The sequence below is a fragment of the Euwallacea fornicatus genome, chromosome 24 (assembly GCF_040115645.1).
Source record: "Euwallacea fornicatus isolate EFF26 chromosome 24, ASM4011564v1, whole genome shotgun sequence".
Classification (NCBI taxonomy): Eukaryota; Metazoa; Arthropoda; class Insecta; order Coleoptera; family Curculionidae; genus Euwallacea; species Euwallacea fornicatus.
In genome coordinates, this window is record NC_089564.1 from 2,787,345 (window position 1) to 2,810,040 (window position 22,696).

Sequence of the window (22,696 nt, forward strand, 5' to 3'; positions counted from 1 at the left end):
TACCTTAAGAAAATAATTTTTTTCCTTCGCTCACAATAGAAATGCGGCATATGGAAAAGTAGCCAAATGTGACAACTTGGCCTCGTCTTTTTGTGCGTTTTGTATGATTGTATTAGGCGCCATGAATTAACGTATGGCGTTTGTGTAGTTCACGTAGTCAAACTTTGAATATTTTGATTATAAAAATGTAACTGCAAGATACTCCCGTAAAATTTTTCTTTAACTTGCACCATGGCTTTAATAGTTTATTTTAAAAAATATTGGGACACTTTCGTACACTGCAGCATGTTGACACCAGTTACCTTTTCCTTCAAATTTAGTATTAGGGGTACAAATAAGTTTCCGCCGTTTTCTATAAAAAAATTGGAATTAATTGTGAAAGAACGGGATATTACGTTTTATTCAAAGTATTGCCCATCAACGGCCACTACTTTTTCCCATCTTTCTGGCAGCATTCGGATACCACGGCGAAAAAACTCTTCATCTTTTGAAGCTATCCATGAATCGACCCAATTTTTGGTATCTTCATATGATGTAAAGCGCTGCTCAGACAGACCGTGTGCCATTGATCGAAACAAGTGGTAGTCGGATGGGGCAAGGTCTGGTGAATATGGCGGGTGGGGTAGGACTTCCCAATTAAGTGTTTCCAAATAGGTTTTAACCGGTGCCGCAACATGCGGACGAGCATTATCATGTAGGAGAATAATCTTGTCATGTCTAGAGTAGTAATGAGCGCGTTTTTCCTTGAGTGCTCGGCTCAATCTCATTAATTGTGTTCGGTAGAGAGTTCCAGTAATAGTTTCGTTCGATTTGAGCAACTCATAATATACAACACCAAGTTGATCCCACCAAATACACAACATGAGTTTTTTTCCATGAATATTTGATTTGGCTACTGATGTTGAAACATGGCCAGGTGGACCCCATGATTTCTTCTTCTTTGGGTTATCATAATGGATCCATTTTTCATCCCCAGTGACTACACGATGCAAAAAACCCTTTGTTTTATGCCTGGCAAGCAGCATTTCACTCATGCAAAATCGGCGTTCGACGTCTCTGGGTTTCAGTTCATAAGGAACCCAATTCCCTTGTTTTTGAATCATTCCCAACATTTTTAAACGATGTGAAATTGCTTGTTGCGTCACTTCTAATGTAAGTGCAAGTTCTTTTTGTGTTTGAGACGAATCTTCCTCCAATAACACTTCCAATTCCGTATCTTCGTACGTTTTCGGCCTTCCACTGCGTCATTTGTCTTCCACGTTAAACTCACCGTTTTTAAACTTGTGAAACCACTCACGACAACTTCTCTCACTCAAGGCAGCCTCACCATATGCTTCTACAAGCAATCGATGCGCCTCAGCTGCAGATTTCTTCAAATTAAAGAAGTAAATCAAAAGTTCCCGCAAATGACGCTTATTCGGCACAAAACTTGACATTTTTGCAAGAAAAAAAAATGTGATGCTGATACGAAACCACTAATACTTCTAGGTTATGTTGTTACTAGTTGATCAAACTTGCGATAGTAAGATTTACATCTAGCAATTTCAGCATAACCTTCTGGTGGGACCATGCTTTGTTAAACGGCGGAAACTTATTTGTACCCCTAATACTTTCTAAATGCAAATATAGAGTCGCATTTTCTTGATAATGGATATTAAGTATTTAGAGCACAAATAGTAGTTTTATGACTTACATTTACATAGCGATTATCAACTTCTCTAATCATCGCAATTATGTCTATATACCTTAACAAACGACACACGTTAGAATCCAATTGCATTATCGTTTCTTCAATTGTTCACGACAATTTTCATTCTTTTTAATTAAATATTAGTATTAAAATAGTCCATACTGTTATTAGACTTCAGTATCAATCACAATACAGTACACGATGTTAAGAAGAATATCTAAAAGTCTCTATGTAGAAAACAATGCTCATCTCATCACGCAACTTTCACCAATTATCAGGTACCTCAAATATTTCAGTTTGATACCCAATTACAGTTTCAAGAGCAAAAAAATAAAAAGTGAATATCGGTTATTATTAATTAATATTTCAGTGCTCGTTCTCAATTGTTACATAACAACCATGAGGTTGCAAACATATTTAAATAATCCAGTCCACAGCTCGACTCTTCTTCACATAATTACATTGGCATTGATGTTGTGTGAGCTCCTCCTTAATGGATTTAGTTTGTTCTTCAGATTTAATGCTCACATTTGGGAAGAGTTCTTTGAATGTGCTTTGGAGATCGATGATCTTAACTCCATCAATAATGAATCTGGACAAACTCTATTCATTTTTAACAGATTCTCGTTGATGGTAATGATGCAGGTACTCATTATAGCAAGTAGCCTGCTTGACATTTTCGAATATCCTTCTGAAGAAACGATGAGTTGGATATATCTTCATCAAGCATTGTTCCTTATTTATTTGGCAGTTATTATCCTTATCTATTTCAAGATTGTTCTTGACAGCATAGGAAAATCTCTCTCAAATGGAGAAAGTAATTCCGTAACATCGAAAAATATATCCACTCTTGTCAAGATGTACTTAAAACTAAGTAAAACCATCGATTTGTTTAACATCTTATTTGGGACTCATCTCCTTATGATGTTGACAATTTCTTACTTGGACTGTTTGTCGCTGTGCAACTATAAGCATACGATGCGTAGCTCAGCGAATAGTGATCAATCGCTTGTTACGTTGATATTTTGGTTTTTATTTATATTCGTAAGTTTACTTTTTGTGTACTATTTCGGAATGATTCTCAATAATTATTCGCCTTTTAGGGCTTCTATGTTTTGTTGACTTACTCTTGCGATCAAGTTCAAATGGCAAGGGGGCGTTTGTTGTTGGCATGTGACATAGCTGAAGAGAATTTTAGTTCATCGTCGGAGCAAGCTGGAGCAATTTTCAGGGAAAATTGCAAGCAGAAAAATCAAATTTAGTGCTGTTAATATTGTTACTTTGAATAGGGGTACTGCGGTTCGCATGTTTTGGAGAGTTACAACTTATTTTATTGCGCTTGCGCAGTTTCCTATTGGAGACTAAAATAAATCAGGTGTAACTGCATTCTATTTATTTATTTATTTTTTCAAATGTGCATTCAAAGTTGCCTTATGTAGCTCCTATCCTGTAATAAACAATAATACTGTTGTCAAATTTTTAAACGCCTTTTCGCAATTTTTCGAATATACTAAATTAAGCAGATACGGACACATCATTGCCTTCCATGGCGACCTTAAAAAGATGTTTCTGCTCAGACCCGTGTACAATTTATAGAACTTGTTACCTGCTTTGCCCCCCTTTTTTAATATGGGCGAGTTTTTGGCCCACGTAGCCCCCGACCAAGTCATTTTTCGCCTTCTCTCTTATTTAAAAAAGCTGAAAATCACGATGGTCGTTCGAACAGTCGTGTGATATAGTCTCTGAATTGGATATGTATGCCCAAATGACGTAGGTGCGGCTATTTTAGGAGTTTAAATATGAAGTAACGATCCAATTGCTCATTTGACAAAAGATTGGGTGTTGATAACGATTACTCGGTTATTAAGCGTCGTATGTTTCCATTCTTACTAAAAGTATTACCAAGGAAAAGAACCGCGAAGAGAAGAGCCATACAAAGATGTTAGTGGTAGAAAGGTCCATTAATGAGAATCCGGGTAGAGGTATCATCCTAAATTGCTTTAGTCTAAAATTGAGGTTAAATATGGAAAGTAAAACATTCCCCAGGAGATATCTCTAAGGGGTTTATAATGGTAAAAGAGCAGATATGATCGTAACTCAATGATTCAATGAGGGAATAACATTAACTAGAAATTAAGACCAAAACAATTACAATGCATTTATTAGATTGAAGCAGTAGCGCACTCAGATAAGATACCTCGTAACTGTCCACAGGGCATGTATAGAAAAATAAGCGGAATTAGCCAGTTCCGGGTTCCAATGCAGTTACAAAATAAAATTTAAATTGTCCAAAATCTCGTTGTTTCACACTTTATTGATCAAGATGTACATCACTTTTTACTGATTGGTGTTGGAATTAAAGCAACAAAATCTATTTTAAGTGCGGCACTGGTGAAATTAAAAATAACCTTTTTGCATAATTAAAATGCGTCTACATTAACTCTCAAAACGTGCCAAATTTCACTTACATATCTCAAGCTGTTTTGAATATATCAATAAAAGTTGGATTTTTTAAGTAAAATTTAACACCCTGTATCTTCTCAATGAAGTATTATTGGAATATGGTTTATATGGGGAGTCAGATTATTTTTCAACGTACTATTACCCACTAAAACATAATGAAACACTTATAGGACACCCTGTATATTACCGAACATGTTTGGTGATTGAACCGTCTAAGATATGAAAAGGATTTAAACTAGAATAGTTTTTAGTCTGAAAGCTCACACGTATCGATTCTGTTACTTTGATTATATTTTTAATCAGGAATTCCTAGTAAAGTTATTTTGACGTTGGACGCAAAGGAATGAGACGTTTCTGGTAATAACGTTGACTTTCACTTTATAGAGGGGCACAGACCTTCGTTTCCCAAATATACGAATCTCAATTCTAGGTGTATCCTAGAGTTTCCAGAATATTCTGATTTATCGCCCAGTATCAAATTGTATTAGTGCGATAAAATAAGTGGTTAAATTCCAAAATAGGCTAAACACAGTTCTCCTGTTCAAATCAATAAAATGAACAGCGCTAAATTTTAACTTCTTATTAACAATTTTTTCCGTAAGCGCTTCCAGTTCTTTCTGTTCCTCCGAAGAAGAACTAAGTTTCTCACCAAGCGTGAAACAAGTCATTATCAAACGCTCGCTGCTGTTTTCAACGAGGTCGCAGCAATAAGTTAAGACAAAATAGATGCTCTGGAAAGTAAATAATGTTGATAATTGAGAAAGTGTGACTTATCGCTATTAAAAAAGTATGCTTACGAATAATAGTGCAATCCAAAGCAGCGAAATTCCGATTACTACTTTCTCTTGATTCGTATGATAATTGGTTTCCAAATACACATAGCTGTACATCAGCAAACATTCAATCGATGAATTTGTTATCAAAAAGAGGAAATGTTTCCCAAATAAGGAGTTGAACAAGTTTGCAGCCTTAACTACTTTTAAATACTTTGCACCTGCATTGTACACATCTTTCGTTGTTATACTACGTTCCTTACAATGTGAGAGAGACGCCGTGATGTCCTCCATGGTAACTTTGAAGTAGAAGAGTATGTTTATTGCCAGAAATATGAGGAACATTTCTTGGTGAATATATATCAGTTCCGGTATTACTATCTCGTAAGTACAAAAATAAAAATCGCTCGCGTTTACAATTATCAGAAATACTTGAGCCACTGCGAGTAAGAATATTTTGTTGAAAACGAACAAGACTTTTTCGGGTTCTTTAGTCAAGTACTTGAGGTTGTCCATTTCCATGGCCAGTTTGAAAAATTCCTCCCAAACATACACGTTGTTCCAAGAAAAGAATATGCTGTAACCATAAAAGAGTAGCTGAAAAACTGCCATTGTCGCTGAAGCGAACTCAAGAGTAGACCTGTCGTCGTGTTCAAGTTCTCTTCGAATCTTTTGGTAGGTTAAGTAAGAATTCCCGAGGAATAGTACAATGCCCAGTACCAAGAGCCTGTGTCGATATTTCGTGTTTCTCTCTTTAAAATTGTAATTTGGGACCAAATTGTAGAAGCTCAGGTATCGAATAACTGGGGACAAATTGGTAAATCGCCCCGGCGAGTGATGTATGTAAAATTTCGTAGAAATCCTTCGAAACATTTTTTTGGTAATATTTGCTAATTGGTAGTTTCCTCTAAACCAAACGCCACGTGTGGAGAGAGCTTAAAGCTTCAAAGCCTGTAACTCGATATTACAGTTACAGTGCAGTAAAACTAGTAGATTACAAGGGACGGTAGATTATCTTCTGTGAAACTAAACAAATAATAATGTCAATTGACCTATTGTATTTATAACACGGCGTTGGTTTATTTGTTTTTGTGTATAGTGAAATTCGTGAAAGGTGATTAATCTAAACATGAATTCTATTAATTTTTCAATGTGTTATTGCCATAGTAAGAGATATGCATCGTATTATCGCCAACACTTTATTTTTATTGAATATTTTTAGACCCTTGTCGGGCAACACTCATGGTTGGATAACTCACATTTTCGAATGCATTATTTACAATACGATTTTCGAAATCCTTTTTTTTTGCAAAAATAATAATCGCCCGCTGCACACCATTAGTTCCCATTAAACTAACTGGCCATTAATGTGGAACAATGAACGGAGAAATTGCTCTCTCAAGGGACTCTCTAAAATGGCCCTTTATCGAACTGAAAGCCTTAACCCACAACTCGTCGTAAAATGAGGGATATTCAGATAATTAGTTCATCATGTGTATTCACGAAAAGTTTACCCGTTTTTATTCGACACTCAATCTCATAATTATTTTTTTAATTAACGACTTAATGAGCGCCTAAAAAATTCAACATTTTGGTGAACGCCCTGTATATGGTCTACGTGTCCCAGTTTCATGAATTATGTTTTTATGGTATTATCTCCAATCGTGTTCCCTGAAGCACGATAGGCTGTATTACTCGTTAATTTTCCGGGATCAATTTTCCTCATTTATAAGTGTGCATTATTCAAATAGAAAGATAATTCCGATCAAAAAGCGAGTAATGCGTAGAATGTTCCATTAGAAGAAAAAAATCCTGCAAATAGCCAAATTTCGAGATGCAATCACAAATTTCCGCCACATACATAGTTCGCTGTATTAAATAAATAAATTGATTAATTCTAGGCCCCAAATAGAGGCTAAAACTCAGTAAAATATGAAATTTTCATCTTATTTTGGGGCGTACAAGACGTTAATTTGTTTTATTTATTTTTTTTTGTTAATTTGTTTGTCGCATTATTTTTAAACACCCTATATAATGAGATTAAAACATCTAACGAGGGTATGAAGAATATGTGAATGCGATTTACTTTTAAAACTTATTGTACTGTTTTAGGATAGGTTCTTTTGTTTTTCCGGTTGGTTGAGATTTTAATTCTAAAATTCAGAAAGGTACATAAATGCATGTATATTATACAGGGTGTCCAATGAATATGGGCCACTATCCGTACATTGAAAACTATGACTAGGAATAAGTTGACACTTGAGTATCATAATAAAGTAAAGGTGATCTATTGATTAAAAATATTTAAATGAAAATACCACTTCCGGTTATAGCGGAAATGAATGTCAACTTGCTTATTTTAAATGGAACACCCTATATATTAAAACACATTTCGATTCTGTGGAACATCATGAATATTCCTCGGGTATAGTGTTCTATTCTAGTTTTTACGGTTTTCGAGATATTTAAAATTTTCTAAAAAAAATTGAGTTTCAGTCATGAATGTATTTTCCAATAATTCGCAAATGGCGTAGTATTTTGCAGTGAAATTCTGCGCTATTGTACAAAATGCTTTACAGTATTTGGATCAGTGAGTTAAATCAAATTTTTTCATACAGGGTGTTCAAAACGAGAGTTCAAAATTATCATTCAAGAATTGTAAAAAACTTAAATTTTTTAAATATGAACCCCCTGTTTTTTCAACAAACACATATTTAACACCAAAAATAAGTGCTACTTTCAATTCAATTCTCTATGTCTAAATCTAACTGCTTTCATTTTATTTTGAAAAAAAAAACACTTTTCAACGTTCAATACTTAACAATTAATTTTATTAGAAATCAAGCTGCTGGTGGCCCTAATCGGCAAGTTTCGTTTTCCACATGTCATCTCACATTGAACTCAAAAGTGACAAAGAGTATACGTAGGACGTTCTGAAATCACCGATTCAATTATAATTTATCACTAGTACACGAAAATAGTTGAAGATACGTATTTTTCTAATTTCTAAAAGTAGAATGACGAACGTGCCACAGTTTCTGTACTCGACAGTGATTATTAAACGAATTTCATTTCACAACTAGTTGTGTAACGAAAGCAATTACCTTCATTTCGGAACAATCGGCACCAGTAACAGCAACGGTAGCTGCAATTGCAGACACAGCTCGAACGCAATTTTCTGTTTGTCTCATCGTACAGCAAAATTTGAAAAAAAGTCATGTATGAAGCTCTTTTGGAAATGTAATTCTGTGCAACCCGGATCATATTGCGGGAACTGGTACCTGCGTTACGTACAATTCCTCGATTTGTACATAAAATATGCATTTCCTAAACAGTCACATAAATATGTGTAGTACCACATTTTGATACTGCCGTAGATACACATATCTATGAAAGAAATCGCAGGTCACGAAGAAAGATTATAATTGTGAGTTTATTAATGCGAAATGACGACACAGCGGAGGACAGAGCGCGGACACAGCTTCTGAGTCACTAGAGCCCGACGGGAAGAAAAAGCTCTTGTGCATACTCTGCGACTCCCTTAAATATGAAAAGCTTATGGTGATAAACCATGGACGTATCCTGGACAGAGTGCCGCTAACGCAATCTACGCTAACCGCCGCATTAAGCTGTGGCACTTAAGCTTCTCCACCAATTTCGCCAAACGGAATTGGGCCTGCAATTCTAGGGCTGAGAAAGTTTGTTGCGGGGAAGTCCGACCTCGACAAAGCAAATGGTTGGAAATTCTCATCTATCACCTACTACCTACCACGGGCGTACCCTTAGGGGGATATTAATGCCCGCGTGCCCTTTCATTAATGCCACTTAAAATTAATAAGTATTATCTATAGCTAATCACTGCCCTAGACAGGTATTTTATTTGAAGCACTTACGTGCTTTCAGATTGTGCGTGACCAAACTGCACCAATGCTATAAAATAGGTGGTAAGATTGAAAAACAAACAGAACACGGTACGCCTATTCAAATCAAAATAATTGGATGCTGTAAACTGTATCCTCTTATTGGTAATCCTTGCAGCAAATACCTCCAAATCCCTGTGTTCCTCGGATGAAGAACTGAACCCTTCTTGAACTGTATAACAAGCCGACAGCAAACTGTCTGTAGTCCTTTCTACTCGATCGCAATTGTAGGTTAACCAAAAATGTATAGTCTACAATTAACATTGTTACAAGTAAGTTGTAAATATCAGGTAACAAATCAACTTACCAGTATCGAGATTATCCAAAAAACCGTAGTACCATAAACTTGTTCATTCTGGAACTTAGAATTCATATTCGTATACACCAAGTACCACAATAGCAAGCTTTCGGTGAGAGATATTATTAGCAAAATCAAAAAGTGTTTCCCAAACAGGGCGTTAAACAAATCTACGGCACGTGTTAATTTTAAGTAAGTTTGTGTTGCAGTTGAGATCATTTTCATTGAAATCATCTGATTGTTTAAAAGAGTTGCTTTAATGTCCTCAAGCACAGCTTTGAAGTAGCGCAGAATAGTAATGGCTAAGAAAACCGTAAAAGCTTCTTGATAAAAGTATATCCAAGTAGGAATCAGAACCGGCCAACGGTTTTCAACTATCGCGTGAGATATTGCAAAGTCCAGAACAGTGAAGCCAATAAGAATTGTCTGTACCACCACCAACAGGAACACTCTGTCGAAAATAAACAATGATTTTTTGGACTCGTTGTTCACCCACTTGGCACCGTCAATTTCCATTGTGCACTGGAAGAATTCCTTCCAAGTTCCGGAGCAGATCGATGATGAGATCACTGTGTATATGTAAAATAGTAACTGACTCCAAGTTAGGACCAGCACAGCTTTTTTCAAGATATATGAGCTATTAGTTCTAAAGTATATTTCATTGCACGACTGGTCCGTCAAGTAGCAGTTCATGAAGAATACCCCGACACCCAAGAACAGAAAACAAGGCTGAAATGTTATCTGGTTAGTTTCGAAACTGTAATTTGGTACCAGGTTAAAGAATCTCAGGTACTTTAAGATGGGGGACAATTGCGTGATTCGAGTTACCATACCCTCAGTGTAAAACAGTTTTTGAAACATTGCAGAGCAAAATAATTACAGCACTTTACAACCAAGTACAAAAAGACACTATGCTTGATTACAAAGGGGAATTAGAAATATGCCAGGTAGATATCGCGATTGTTGACCGACTATTAATAGGCGTGTTAATTGTATCAGTAACACATCAAGGCTAGAAGGTTCCCTGTGGAATTGCAGATAATGTTTGTTAAAACAATGTATTTTTTTATTTTCCACATAACAGTAAAACGTTGGTTAATCAGAAATTGTAATTAAGAAAGAATGCAGCAATTTTTGATGCGAGTGTTTATGCAACTGCCGAATAAAAATAATATCTACTACAAGAAAACAGTAATTTTCCAATTAGCGCTAACCGTAGCAGGTCAATTAGTGGAAAGTGTAAATTTTAACCTTAGCAATTCATTTACGTGTTTCAATTCCAACTGCAAACCTCCCAGGCCTCTCGAAATCCATTAAATACAGACTCTATCGAATGGAGGCAAAGTTGACCTTTTCTGAGAAGAATAAGAAGGCTAAAGGCAAAAGGTGAATAACCCATTTCTCACGAAAAACGCGTGAGTAAACGAAATTACAAGCGTTAATTACTTGGTGTAATTAGGAATTGATTCAAATAACGTAGTATTTCAGAGGTTTTGCCTCTTCAATGCCGTCAACACTTATTTGCTTGAATCTTAGAAGCGCATATACAGGGCGTCTCTAAAAGGTGCGGAAAAAATGCTGCCACAAATTCCTGAGGCTAAAATATGACGATCTAACCCGACTTACCTCGATCCAAAAGTGGATGATTTCGGAGATACAGAGTGTCAAAAGTTCAATTCAAATTTTTTACGACGTTTTAATCTTTGCACGCACGAAAATGGAGGTTATTTTGAACATTTGTTAAAAGCGTTTATTATTAATTGACTTTTCGTTAATAAACCTTTTGTTGACTATTTTTACTAGAGAATAAAATTAACGACAAATTTACTTGTTTTTGTAATTTTCGGTGTTACTCTTGTGGCAATGAAATACGATGGTGAGTTTGTGTAAGAATCAAGTTAATTTTCGCTTCAAATTGTGTTCAATTATTAAAATTAATTTAGACCTGCTCATACACGAAATGAGCCGTTTAAATCCAGATATCTCAGAAACGATTGCTCAAACCAACTCTTACCGGGTATACTTTTTTAAGTTAAAGACGTTGGAGAATAAGAAATTTTATTTAGAAGTAAAATACAGTGTGGCCCAAAAGAGTTATTTCGTTTTAAATGTGTGCAAAGTACCGCGGGTGGCGCCCCTTACATTTTACAATGAAAATGAAAGCAGATTTCAATTTGTCACCCCAAAAAACCCCCCTAGTCGAATATTGTGATTATACACCGGTTATTAAAAAAATATTTATGAAAAACTAAAACCAAATTGAACTTTTGACACTTTGTATCTCCGAAATCATCCAATTTTGAACTGAAGTAAGTTGAGTTAGATCATCGTATTTTAGCCTCAGGAATTTGTGGTAGCATTTTTTTCGCACCTTTTAGAGACACCCTGTATATAAACTAACTTTTTACAAAGCTCAAATACTAGACCTAGAATGGCGATGACACTCAGTAGAGTACCCTTAACAAATAAAAGATGATCGGTATGCCGACTATCTATCGTATTAAAGGGTAACATTTGGATAAGTAGCCGATGGGTCTTTCATTGATCAATGTCGGTGAGGCAGCGCACAAATTAGGCGCAGGCTTTAAGCCCGACAAAAAATATTGCTGGGAATTCCCGTCCCGAACTGCCCTTAATGACTGGGAAAACCCAGTGATGATAAAAAAAACGGTACTGCAGGCTACACCATGCATAGGCGTAACCCCAGAGTGCATTGAACTATATTAAAATAAAATTAAATTAAATATTAAACAACAAGTTTAATGTGTATTCTATTGGTATTACTTTCGATACCTGACAAAAACAAATAAGATCTTCTATATTTCAATGCTTCAAATCACCGATCACCTTGGATGGATGGAAGGTTGGTGAAGCCCTGAGTCAGTGTTTTGCCATTTTTTTTCGAAATCAACGTAAACTGGATTTTATGTGTTTTGCTTGAAATTCCCTCGGATATTATGGATTTTTAATATTTAGAAATTTCCGTTTACATCTAAACCATTAATTTTGAAAAACGTTTGCAATATGTTACATGCTTTATCTATATACTGGTTATGTTTCGATTCGCTAATAGCTTTTCGGCAGAGATTTTATTAGTAGCGATTGTTACTCCTATAATGTTACAATTTGTTGAAATCCGTAAAGGCACGTTTTCTCTGACCGTCATATAATTTCCAAAGGAACCCACTATTGACCCATTCAAGCGGCTTTTGCGAATTGCACTCAAGAACAGATGTCTACCTTATGTGTTTTTTACAATAACTAACTCCAGATTTCGATACCAATAAATGGTTCCTCCCACCTTTTTACGGATAAGATTCCCAAATTGTCTCAAGTAGAACTCACTTCTCAACAAACATCCTTACGGTACACATCGCAACCGGGCATTCACAGTACTTTAACACACTCACCAATTATCTTAAGGTACACTACCTTATAGTGATATAATAATATATATATATATATACCTTGTATTTAGATCCACTATTTTCAATAACTAACAATTAATAAATAAGGTTAACCGACATTGTGAGTTAATTGAGCAACTAATATCATTTCGTTTTGTGTCACGTACAGAATTTTTGCAGATTTATTCATATTATTTTCTCGTTTCAGGCAACGAAGAAAAGAATCAGAACAAAGAAGCACTTCAGCTCATCAAAGAGCAGCAACCCGTCTGCAGCGCCCTACAGGTCTTTAGCTCCATAGGTGGTTTAGCTTTACTGGCCCAGAACTTACCGACGATATATCCGGAGGCGGTGCGAGTTGCTAACCAAGAGAAATCGGTTTCCGACCAGTCAGATTCGGAATGGATTAAGTTAGAAGGTGAGTGATGTCATAGATATATAGCGATCAACAGCTGTTTTATCACCAGACTCCGTCACAAATCTTGATGCAAAGGCGACAACCCGCAAATAAAAACAAAGTGCAAGATTTTCTGAAATTCTTATTCTATAAAATAATTTAAAAAGCTACAATGGGGAGGGGAGGGGGGGGATAACGCCTCACACTCCAGGAAGAGTTATTGAAGCGGTGATATTACACACTATTTTGAATTAAAACCGACTTTGAAAGTCTAAAATAGGCCATATTTATATATATATTTTTTTTAATTTTGCCGTATAGAATCTGACGACATTTACGAAGACATGGAAGAAGCAGTTAGTAGCAGCTCTCCTTCAAAATCATCGGGAACCATTTCACATATACCTCCTCACTCACTAACCGCCTTCGGTCTATTTCTACGTCTACCGGGTTATGCAGAAGTCTTGTTGAAGGACACCAAGAAAGCACTCTGCCTCTTACGGCTAATGTTAGGAGTGACAGACGATGGAGAGGGTAATAATCTTCTTGCATTTAAGTATCAAATGATTATCAAATCCGGTTAATAGGTGGAGACATATTTCAATCCCCAGTGGCTTCTTCACTACCCACGCTCCCATTCGAAGTGCTCCAAAAACTTTACGATTCGTCCCCGTTGTGTTCAGATGATGGCTGCCTTTTGAGACGGATCAGTATAACCACTGGAGTGGTTCAGTTGCTGTTAGCATGTTTGGGTATACTGACTCATCATGCCGGAAATGGCGGTGATAAGGACAGTCAAAAAGATGCGAAGACAAAAGAGGACAGGCAGCTTTATTGGGCGAAGGGTAATTCATATTATGCTGCAAAACTTGTAAAAATTTAATCGTGTGATAATTTAGGAACTGGTTTTGGTACCGGATCCACTCAACAAAGTTGGAATGTCGAGCAGGCTCTTATGAAGCAGAAGAATGAGGAGGAACACGTGACTGTGTTACTTCAGGTACTGGCGAGCTATATTAATCCGAATGATGAGTCTGGTGAATTGCTGAGCTGCAACGTGCTGCCTTCTCAGTTTGTCGAGTTTCTCGCTAAGAGGTGAGATTAACTGTAGTCTTATTTGCTGCGGTAGTTGAAGTCATCAGTCCAGTTTTCGTTAAAAGGAGTTTAATGTATTTATTTGTTTCAGTTCGCTGCTGCCAGCCATAAGTTCCTACTTAAGAAACGACTCAGTATTAGACATGGCACGACATATTCCTTTATACAAGGCCGTGTTGAAAATTCTGAGGGCGCTTGCACTCAGCGCCCAATTAGTGAAATTACTGTTACCTCAAAAAGCCAAATTCAATGACCCTTCAGTCAGCTCTTTGCTTAAAAACATGAAAACTTGTGTTGATACCTACGCCAATAAGTTACGGTAAGCTAAAAAACGTAATACGAGGTCTGCTCATTTGATACGCGAACTGTTTGAATAACACTGGCTCAATTAGTTCCAGGGAAATGTGTTTGGTTTCGTTCGTACATATCTAGCTTATAAGGCTGTCCCGATTGCAGATATTTTCATTGTGCTGAATAGCTATTGAGTCTTTAGTGAAGTGCAATTTTTTCGCTTCTTTGATTTCAAAATTAATATCAATATCATATCAATGTTCCAATGGCAGTAATTTGCGTGCTTACGCTGATATTGTGAAGCATACATGTTTCAAGTGGCAGGAACGTTTTAGAGATTATCAACAGTCGTTTGAAAACGATGAAAGGCCTGGACGTCCTTCCTCCTCAACTGACGTCCCACACCTCGCCAAAATCAACATTCTGATACAGGCAAATCGTTGTCTGACCACCAGGGAACTTGCTGAAAAATGTGAGATATTAGATGAACTTTATCGCAAAATTTTGACCAAAAAATTGGAGATACACCACGTTGCTGCGAAATTTGTACCACGCCTGATGGACGACCAAAAAACCCATCGCATCCAGCTTCGTCAAAAACTACTTGATCGTTCAGAAGATTAACGCTTCTTATCAAGAATCATAACTGGTGACGAATCGTCGGCTTACGGTTATGGCATTGAAACAACAATCCAATCGCCACAGTGGGTGAAAACTTCCTCTAGATCCAAAAAAAGCTCACCAAGTTCGATCCAATGTTAAGATAATGCTAAGAGTGTTCACCACGAGCACCTCCCCCACAGCTCCACAGTAAATCAAACTAACTACACTGAATTACTGAAATGTCCAAGGAACGTCATTCATCGCAAAAGGCCAGAAACGTGGAGAAGTGGCGGCTGGTTTTTCCATCACGACACCACTCCAGCTCATTCAGCAATAAGAACTCGTCAGTTTTTGGCTAAAAACTCGATAAATATTCTTTTCCACCCCTCCCACTCACCTGACCTTGCTCCTTGCGACTTTTTCTTGTTCCTCAAATTCAAAAGATCCTTGAAAAGAAAAAGGTTTGGGACAATTCTCAAGATTAAGGTAAATACGATGAAGAAGTTGAAGAATATTTCAAGAGAAACATACCTAGACTGTTTCAGCTAGTGGAAACATCGTTTAGATAACTGTATGCGTCGAAGGGGACCCAAACATGCAACTTCAATATAAAGCACATTTTGTTTTAGGACGTCAGTCCGCGTATTTTTTGAAGCGACCTCGAAGCATACAAGCATCATAAAGTCGTAACTGCCTATCTTTTATTGAAAACTATTATATGAATTTCAGCATTCAAAACACAAAATCCGAGAAAAACGGCAAGGCTTCCAAGGGACTTCTGATAGATAAAATTGATGATCTGGAACAGGGTGAAGGTTTGGCGACTTTAATGCCAGACATTCAGAACACTGCAAGTCTGGTGGCTAAGGTGACATTTGGCATGGTAGAAGAGACTGACTCCGATAGGGACAATTCTGTAGAACGACGACTTGTGATCTCGGCAGAAGAAGAATACATAAGAGTTATGAAAGATCTACAATTCGGCAAGTGTCATATTTATAGACATTATTACTCTTTTTGTGTTACATCTTTTTGCGTAAATTATGTTAGATAAAAATGAGTTTATTTGTCCTTTTGGACATTATTACCTATTTATCTAATATTTAATCTATTGCGCCGTTGAATTTACAAGAACGATCAAATTTTCAAATCAATTGATTTTAAAAGTCAATTCCAGCTTCTCACGATATGATAGAAGAGCAAATCGACGGAAGCATCAAATTTGTGGTGTCCTACCATTTTGAGTCGATGGCCAAAGCAACTTCCGATCAATCGCATCCCGCTAGAGTAAAGCGAATAGCTCAAGAAACTGTGACGCTTTCCACTAGTTTACCGTTAAGTTATAGCAGTTCAGTTTTCGTCCGATACGATTCGTCTAGGCTGGATGTTATGAAGGTAAGAATAAGTTGGTTTTACATTACTTTTCATTGATATTTTGTTTAAAATGGTCAGTTTATTCCTAATAATTTTGGTTTGATAATATCTGTATTAAATACCAAGACTTGTCGCAAATGAAATTATTTTTATGATATTTCACTATACACAGGATGTTTCATAATGAAAGACAAAGCAGAACTACATACAATGGGTCCCATAATCAGTTTTGTGAATGGAGATCTAACAAATTATCAAGTTTCGATGACAATTGCGACAAAATGTTTGGAATTTCTATTTGCACCTTTTTAGACTCTACGAAGTGAAAGTGATAAAAAAAGCCCCAAGGTTTAGTTTTTTATTTTTATCAAATTGTCGATTATTTTTAGAAATTCTACTAATTCCAATGAATGGCAAATTAGATTTTATTTTACTTCGTGCTGAGACACATTCTACATTGCATTCAGAGAATTCCAGGCCAATTCGTTGCCGGTTTCATGTTCTCAACAGCCACTATTCACTTTATCAATGAGTTTACATTTTGGGACAAGAAAATACATTTGAACTTTGACTATGATATAACAGCGAACACAATTAATTAAAAAATTGTTTCTGAATTCCGCATTTTTTCGTAGGTTTTAATAACCGGACCAGCAGACACTCCATACGCTAATGGGTGTTTCCAATTAGATGTATTTTTCCCACCAGACTATCCGTTGTCACCCATGCAAATTAACTTGGAAACCACCGGTCATCACACAGTTAGGTTTAATCCTAATTTGTATAACGACGGGAAAGTATGTTTATCGGTAAGTAAGTGACTCACAAATGCAGTACTGATAGGTTCTCAATTGTCGGAAACAATGCAATCGTACGTTTTGATCGCATCGTTAAATGTTTTTATTTTTTAGGTGTTAAATACATGGCACGGCAGACCAGAAGAGAAATGGAATGCCCAAACATCTAGTTTTCTACAAGTTTTAGTTTCTATTCAAAGCTTAATCTTAGTACCCGAACCGTATTTCAATGAACCAGGATATGAGAGAGCTAGAGGTGAGTTCTTATATAGCTTCCACTGGTTTTGTAGCTTTCTCGATGTATTTGTCACAGGTACACCTGCCGGGACGGTAAATTCGAAGGACTACAACCAAAATATTTGCCAAGCTACAGTGCGGTGGGCAATGTTGGAACAAATTCTAAATCCATGCCCCTGCTTTAAAGATGTGATAAACACCCACTTCTACCTAAAGAGGCATGAGGTCCTGGCCCAAGTGGCAAAGTGGATTGAGGAATTGGAAGTCGAAGCGAAAAAAGAAAAAAAAGGCGCCAGAGTGAATAAGAAGAATAGGAGTTCATCGTTGGATAGTTTTAAAAAAGTAAGTTTAAGGCGGAGTTTAATTTCAATGCAATTATATTTCGAGTTTTTACCATTTTCCTCTCTGTAGACATTCAAGCAATTGCAAGAACAACTAGCCAAATTGAAACCTCCAGCAGGGGATTATGAGGACTGTTCTGCAGAGGCTCTGGAAGAAGATGATGAGGAAGAGAGTCCCACAACACCGACAAATAGTATGGAAGTAAGTGTGAACCAAGAACAACCATTAGATCCAGAACAAGAAATGGAGATATTACCCTTCAGCGAAGAAGAGTAACAGTAAAATTTGACTTGTTAAGTAAAATAATACAACTTAATTTTTTGTGTAAAATCTCAATTCTTCGTAAATATATTCTTCCGTTGACGTAAATTAACGTTCGTAATTTTTACCGTTAATTCAAGAAATATTTTGTACACTCTGTTTGATTGACGAGTTAGTTACCATGGTGGTTCTTCCTGTGTCATAAAGGAGCTTGTTTTTGAATGGAAATGAATGATTTTAAAACTAATGTAAATTATTCTTATTTAAATCTGTTCATAACAGAATGTGATTTAAAGTAATAAAAGTTTTTGTTTTTCAATTGTTTGGACTTTTTATTAACGACAACGCAAAATTAGATTAAAATAATTTCTATGTGAATGTTATTTACAATCATATAAAATACTTTACTTGGTGGAAACACGAGTGCGTTTATTCCAGGCGAAGTTAATCGCATAAGACTTAGGTTTGAAGTCTTTCTCCAGCTTACTCTCTTGAACATACCAGTCCCAACCATTTTTCTCACAAAACTCTATGGCGTCCTCCTTGGTTGCAAATTGCACTTTCATGTTGGAAAGTGGATCACCGCTGAAAAAAAGTAATCAGTGTGATGATAAAAAAAAATATTCATTTAAGGGGTTGGTTCTGGTGGTGTGGTCCTTTGCGAAAAAAGAGACGAAGGCTTTGAGACCTATCAATTGTTGCTGAAAACTTCGTTTATTAGTGTGCAAAGGGTGACACCGTCACACCACAAAAATATAATAGGGGTTCAACAATGTCGCAACGTTTCCAATTTATAAGTGCTTACGGTCCCGCACTTAATGGAACAGTATAGACCTTTTTTTTTAGAGAAAATGGATGTGAAAATTTGGTGAAAACCAGAGAATGAACATTTTCTACATTTCTAGAATATTTTTAAAGATATGATATTGCCACTTCTATGGTGAAGTAAAACCAACATTAAAATAATTTGAACACGCCGTATATATTTTTAGATTTGTCATCAAATTCTAAAATTTTCTTATGTAGTATGCACTATCCCGAATTTCAACGGTATTCAGAACGTGACAGTTCTTGTATTTTTCAAGGTCATAACTTCAAAACGGATTAAGTTTAGAAGAAATAGTTATTCCTATTTTTTCTTCCACTCCAATCTTAATTTTTCAAAATCTGTGTGATGGCATATTTTTGCAATTTGTCATCTGTCAAAATACGACATTTTTGGCATCTGTCAAATTAAGATATTTAAATTTTTTTTGAAAAGTTAATATAGGAATGTAAACATTGTTTCATTCAAAATTAAACCATTTTGAAGTTCCATCCTACACAAGTTTCAATACTGTCATATTTTAAATGTCAATAATCCGAAAACATTTACAAATCGAGCCAATTTCATTTAAAATAAAAGAATTTTCAATTAAACGTTTACAACAAAATTGGTAACACTACATCTTTTAAAGTATATTAAAAGTCTAGAGCACTTTCAATGGTTTTCGAAAAACCTCTATCGAGTGTGGGACACCCTGCAAATCTCAAGAAAACTTAAGTGCAAACCATCACGATCATTGAATCTATTTGATTACAATTTTAAATCTTATCGAAATAAATTAAGAGAGAGTTGTACGGTGTCATAAGACAACCCAAGGTTTTCAGAATAAACCCCTGATAATATGTGTAATTGAGCAAGACGTCAATTTTCACAATTGCGAAAATGCAACTCTATTCTTCTATAATGATTCGACTTAAAAAATTGGAATGTGCCTACTGAAATTAAATCTCATATACTTATACTAATTCAACAATTTATGACCGAAATTAGTCTATTTTGAGAACCTGCAAACTTACGTGGAGCTCCATCCCATAAGTGGATTTTCCCAACGTTCCTTGGTATCAAAATCCATTTCCCAGTGACCAATATTATTTGTACCGCTTTGCATACAATTTTTCGGAGGTTCATAAATCCTCACTTTACGATTTTTAAGTTGTTCTTCAGGAATGTCGTTCACTGGCGATAAGTCGGTCTGGGAAAAAATTACTATTATTATAAAACAATGTTTAGAAAACTCCAAAAAATAAAATAAATAAGCATCGCATTGGTGAATATTCTTTCGAAAGGGTTGATTATGTGGAAGATTTCATAGAGATTGTTGATAACGCTTTAAGATTCGTCCAGCAGATGATTTTAGCAAGGAAGAAGGCTATGAATTGATTGGGTTTAAGAACCGTACCTTGAATGATTTCTATATCGTATTACTTTCAACACTCTCCATACTTTCTGTATAAGATCTGAATTTATACATATTTTAATGTTTTTTCAATTATCCAACTTTTGAAAGAATTTAACCATGGATCTTTAAAAATGATAAACCATAAATTTGATATTCTTTGCGTGGGGCTCGACCATGGTCAAGTAAATGATTTATTGCCGCTATTGCAGGCTAGAGCACAATTTTTTTATATTAAGTTCTTATAGCAGTAGTTGAATAATCTAGTAGAGCCCTAAGCTGCTTTGTTGGTTTCTTCACATTTTTTTATTGCCCAAAGAACAACCAAAAAGTGTAAACTTTTTCCTAAACAGTTTCGTAAAACTAATTATAACATAAACTACCTGGCAATAAGGATGTGTACTTCCTAACTTATACTGTCTAGATATTGATACATTTAGTGTGGAATTTACATGGTTTAGAAAAAGCTGTTGCTTAAAATCAGGCATAGTTTTTTGTGATCTTTTTTTTAATTCGATTTTTAATTTAATCGTAACTTTACACAGTATACTTAAAATAACAACAATTAAGAGAAATAAAAGAAAGAAAGAACAAAAATACAAGAATATTAAAAAAAAGTTGCGCTAAGTATAGGAGGTACATTCTGTTTGTACAAATAAATTATGTACACTTTTTTATTAATTATTTGAAAAACTCACTTTTTGGAATATTGAGTATATATAACATATATTTTTTACGTAATTTCAGGGAATAACCAAAAACAGAATACCTCCTCGTTGCATACTTACTTATACTACTTGCATACTGCATTATTTGCAAATGTATTAAAGAAATGAGAATTCCGCCAAAACTAAAGGGAATGCGTATAATGTTACCTTAACAAAAGTTGAAGAGGATTCAAATCTCAACAATATAGGATTCGTAAATACAGGGTGTCCCATTTAAAAATTCCAAGAAAAATGAATTTGAATATTCCCAAGTTGCAGGGCCTGTAGAAAGTATTCTGAATAAGAAACCGACTTATTCGTTGAACAAGGCACTTGAGCATCCCTTTGTCTTCTGTTGTGTCAATTTTTGTTAAAATAATTAACGTGCTTTGAAAGTTATAGCGCATGTTATGGAACCATGTTTTGCTTCAAATTTAAACATTTTTCGACATAAGCAAACAACGTTCCAATTTAATTTAAAACTAATTATCCTACCATGGAGAGAATTTTACCAGGAATCCGAATATACAATAATATATAGGGGGTTCCGTTAAATAAAATGAATAAATATTTTGACCTGTCTTTATGCAACACCCTATATGATAAAACATATTTTCAAAATGTAGGCTGTATGTTCACGTATAACTTTTATACGAACAGTTTTTTTTAATCTTGTAAAATAAGGAAGATATGGTACTTTGTCACACTATTGCGCCACCCTGTATGTCTACTATTGCTAGCGGGTGAGAGTTACATTAATAATTAAGTAGAACAAAGTTACCATTTTTGGATACTATTAATATGCTGCTGATAACATTTACAAATTGTTTTTGAGATTTCACCAAAAACATAAAATTTGACAAAACCTTCAATAGTAAAATATTTCAAAACTTGTCAGTTCGACTAAAAAATGTTCAATATATTTTTTGTTAATACCTTCCTCTCTAGAACACAATCATATTATTATTCCAATTTTAAGATATCATGTAGCTTTTAAGGTATTGAAATCAACTTATTTTTTGCAAATATGAACCTTCTGTTTTATTCCATATTGCAAAGGAATATTTTATTTTTAAAAGATTAATATGGCATTTTCATAGTGATGAAGCATTCTTTTTACAAGTGGCTACAAAGTTCTCCTGATAGGATTACAATGGATTTTTCTATCTGAAGAAGAGACTGAGACTAGTCTATGTGCTATGTACTTTAAGATAATTAAAAATAAAGCTCAGCTTACTTTATTTATAATAAGCCAAATTATGAACCATAGCAAGAAATTGTCCTCTCTGGATGTCAACCGAATCAGAGCCATTGCTATCATACCCCCTAAACCAACATTGCTATTTTGATATTTCATTCCTTTTAGGCAAACACTATTCAAATGTACCTAGAAATTGGTCTGAAAACTACTTACGGTTTCAACTGTTATATAACCTTGCAACTTCTTCCGATATTCAGATTCTTCTGGCCTCAACAGTGTTAAATCATTACTCTTTCGGGGGGCATCCTTTAGTAGGGTAGCTGAAGTTGAGAGACATGGGACAGAAACGTTTCTGTTATAAAATACTTTTAATTAATTGTTTTAAAATCCGTGCGAAATACTCTTACTTTACACCTGAAAAACTTTGACGTATAAAGAGAGATTTGGTTAATAGGGATGCCATGATAAATGAACTTGCTTCCAGATTCCACTAACACTAGTGAATATGTTTCAGCTTAAAATGAAATCAAATTGTCTTTCTATAAAATAATTTCAAATGAATTTACTTTCGTCTTTTTGTTTACATATGTGCGTATGACAGATGTCAGCTGTTAAATG

The 22,696-nt window shown here is 35.3% G+C and overlaps 4 protein-coding genes across 4 annotated transcripts in view; 2 read left to right on the plus strand and 2 right to left on the minus strand.

Annotated features, from left to right (window-relative positions):
• The window catches only part of Bruce (BIR repeat containing ubiquitin-conjugating enzyme), a 70,643-nt gene extending 52,376 nt beyond the window's left edge, over nt 1-18,267 (plus strand). The window contains 11 exon segments of the mRNA XM_066296107.1: nt 12,760-12,969; nt 13,270-13,482; nt 13,536-13,793; nt 13,848-14,043; nt 14,135-14,362; nt 15,667-15,920; nt 16,115-16,332; nt 16,947-17,120; nt 17,223-17,364; nt 17,422-17,687; nt 17,757-18,267. Of these exon segments, the coding sequence (XP_066152204.1) occupies nt 12,760-12,969; nt 13,270-13,482; nt 13,536-13,793; nt 13,848-14,043; nt 14,135-14,362; nt 15,667-15,920; nt 16,115-16,332; nt 16,947-17,120; nt 17,223-17,364; nt 17,422-17,687; nt 17,757-17,963 (2,366 nt within the window). The 3' untranslated portion in view covers nt 17,964-18,267.
• Nucleotides 1,840-2,952, plus strand: LOC136346657 (uncharacterized). Its single transcript, XM_066295980.1, has 3 exons — nt 1,840-1,968; nt 2,061-2,734; nt 2,794-2,952. The coding sequence occupies exons 1-3, from the start codon at nt 1,932-1,934 to the stop codon at nt 2,950-2,952; spliced, it is 870 nt and encodes a 289-aa protein (XP_066152077.1). The 5' UTR covers nt 1,840-1,931.
• LOC136346658 (uncharacterized) lies at nt 8,187-9,837 on the minus strand. The gene is made up of 2 exons (XM_066295982.1): nt 9,154-9,837; nt 8,187-9,097 (listed from the first exon to the last, which is right to left on the minus strand). The coding sequence occupies exons 1-2, from the start codon at nt 9,835-9,837 to the stop codon at nt 8,816-8,818; spliced, it is 966 nt and encodes a 321-aa protein (XP_066152079.1). The 3' UTR covers nt 8,187-8,815.
• ND-18 (NADH:ubiquinone oxidoreductase subunit 18) lies at nt 18,254-22,673 on the minus strand. The gene is made up of 4 exons (XM_066296206.1): nt 22,486-22,673; nt 22,292-22,430; nt 19,791-19,966; nt 18,254-18,533 (listed from the first exon to the last, which is right to left on the minus strand). Exons 1-4 carry the CDS (start codon nt 22,539-22,541, stop codon nt 18,353-18,355), a joined length of 552 nt encoding a protein of 183 aa, XP_066152303.1. The 5' UTR covers nt 22,542-22,673; the 3' UTR covers nt 18,254-18,352.
• Between the last annotated feature and the right edge of the window lie 23 nt (nt 22,674-22,696).

Excerpts from the sequence above, each read along its gene's own strand:
- LOC136346657 (XM_066295980.1), top strand. The coding sequence starts at position 1,932 with ATGCTCATCTCATCACGCAACTTTCACCAATTATCAG. Across the intron at positions 1,969-2,060 it reads CAACTTTCACCAATTATCAG|TGCTCGTTCTCAATTGTTAC; the intron begins GTACCTCAAATA and ends TTAATATTTCAG. Across the intron at positions 2,735-2,793 it reads TTTGGTTTTTATTTATATTC|GGCTTCTATGTTTTGTTGAC; the intron begins GTAAGTTTACTT and ends TTCGCCTTTTAG.
- LOC136346658 (XM_066295982.1), bottom strand. The coding sequence starts at position 9,837 with ATGAACTGCTACTTGACGGACCAGTCGTGCAATGAAATATACTTTAGA. Across the intron at positions 9,098-9,153 it reads TTTGGATAATCTCGATACTG|ACTATACATTTTTGGTTAAC; the intron begins GTAAGTTGATTT and ends TGTTAATTGTAG.
- ND-18 (XM_066296206.1), bottom strand. The coding sequence starts at position 22,541 with ATGGCATCCCTATTAACCAAATCTCTCTTTATACGTCAAAGTTTTTCA. Across the intron at positions 22,431-22,485 it reads CAAAGTTTTTCAGGTGTAAA|AAACGTTTCTGTCCCATGTC; the intron begins GTAAGAGTATTT and ends ATTTTATAACAG. Across the intron at positions 18,534-19,790 it reads CTTATGGGATGGAGCTCCAC|CGGTGATCCACTTTCCAACA; the intron begins GTAAGTTTGCAG and ends ACTTTTTTTCAG.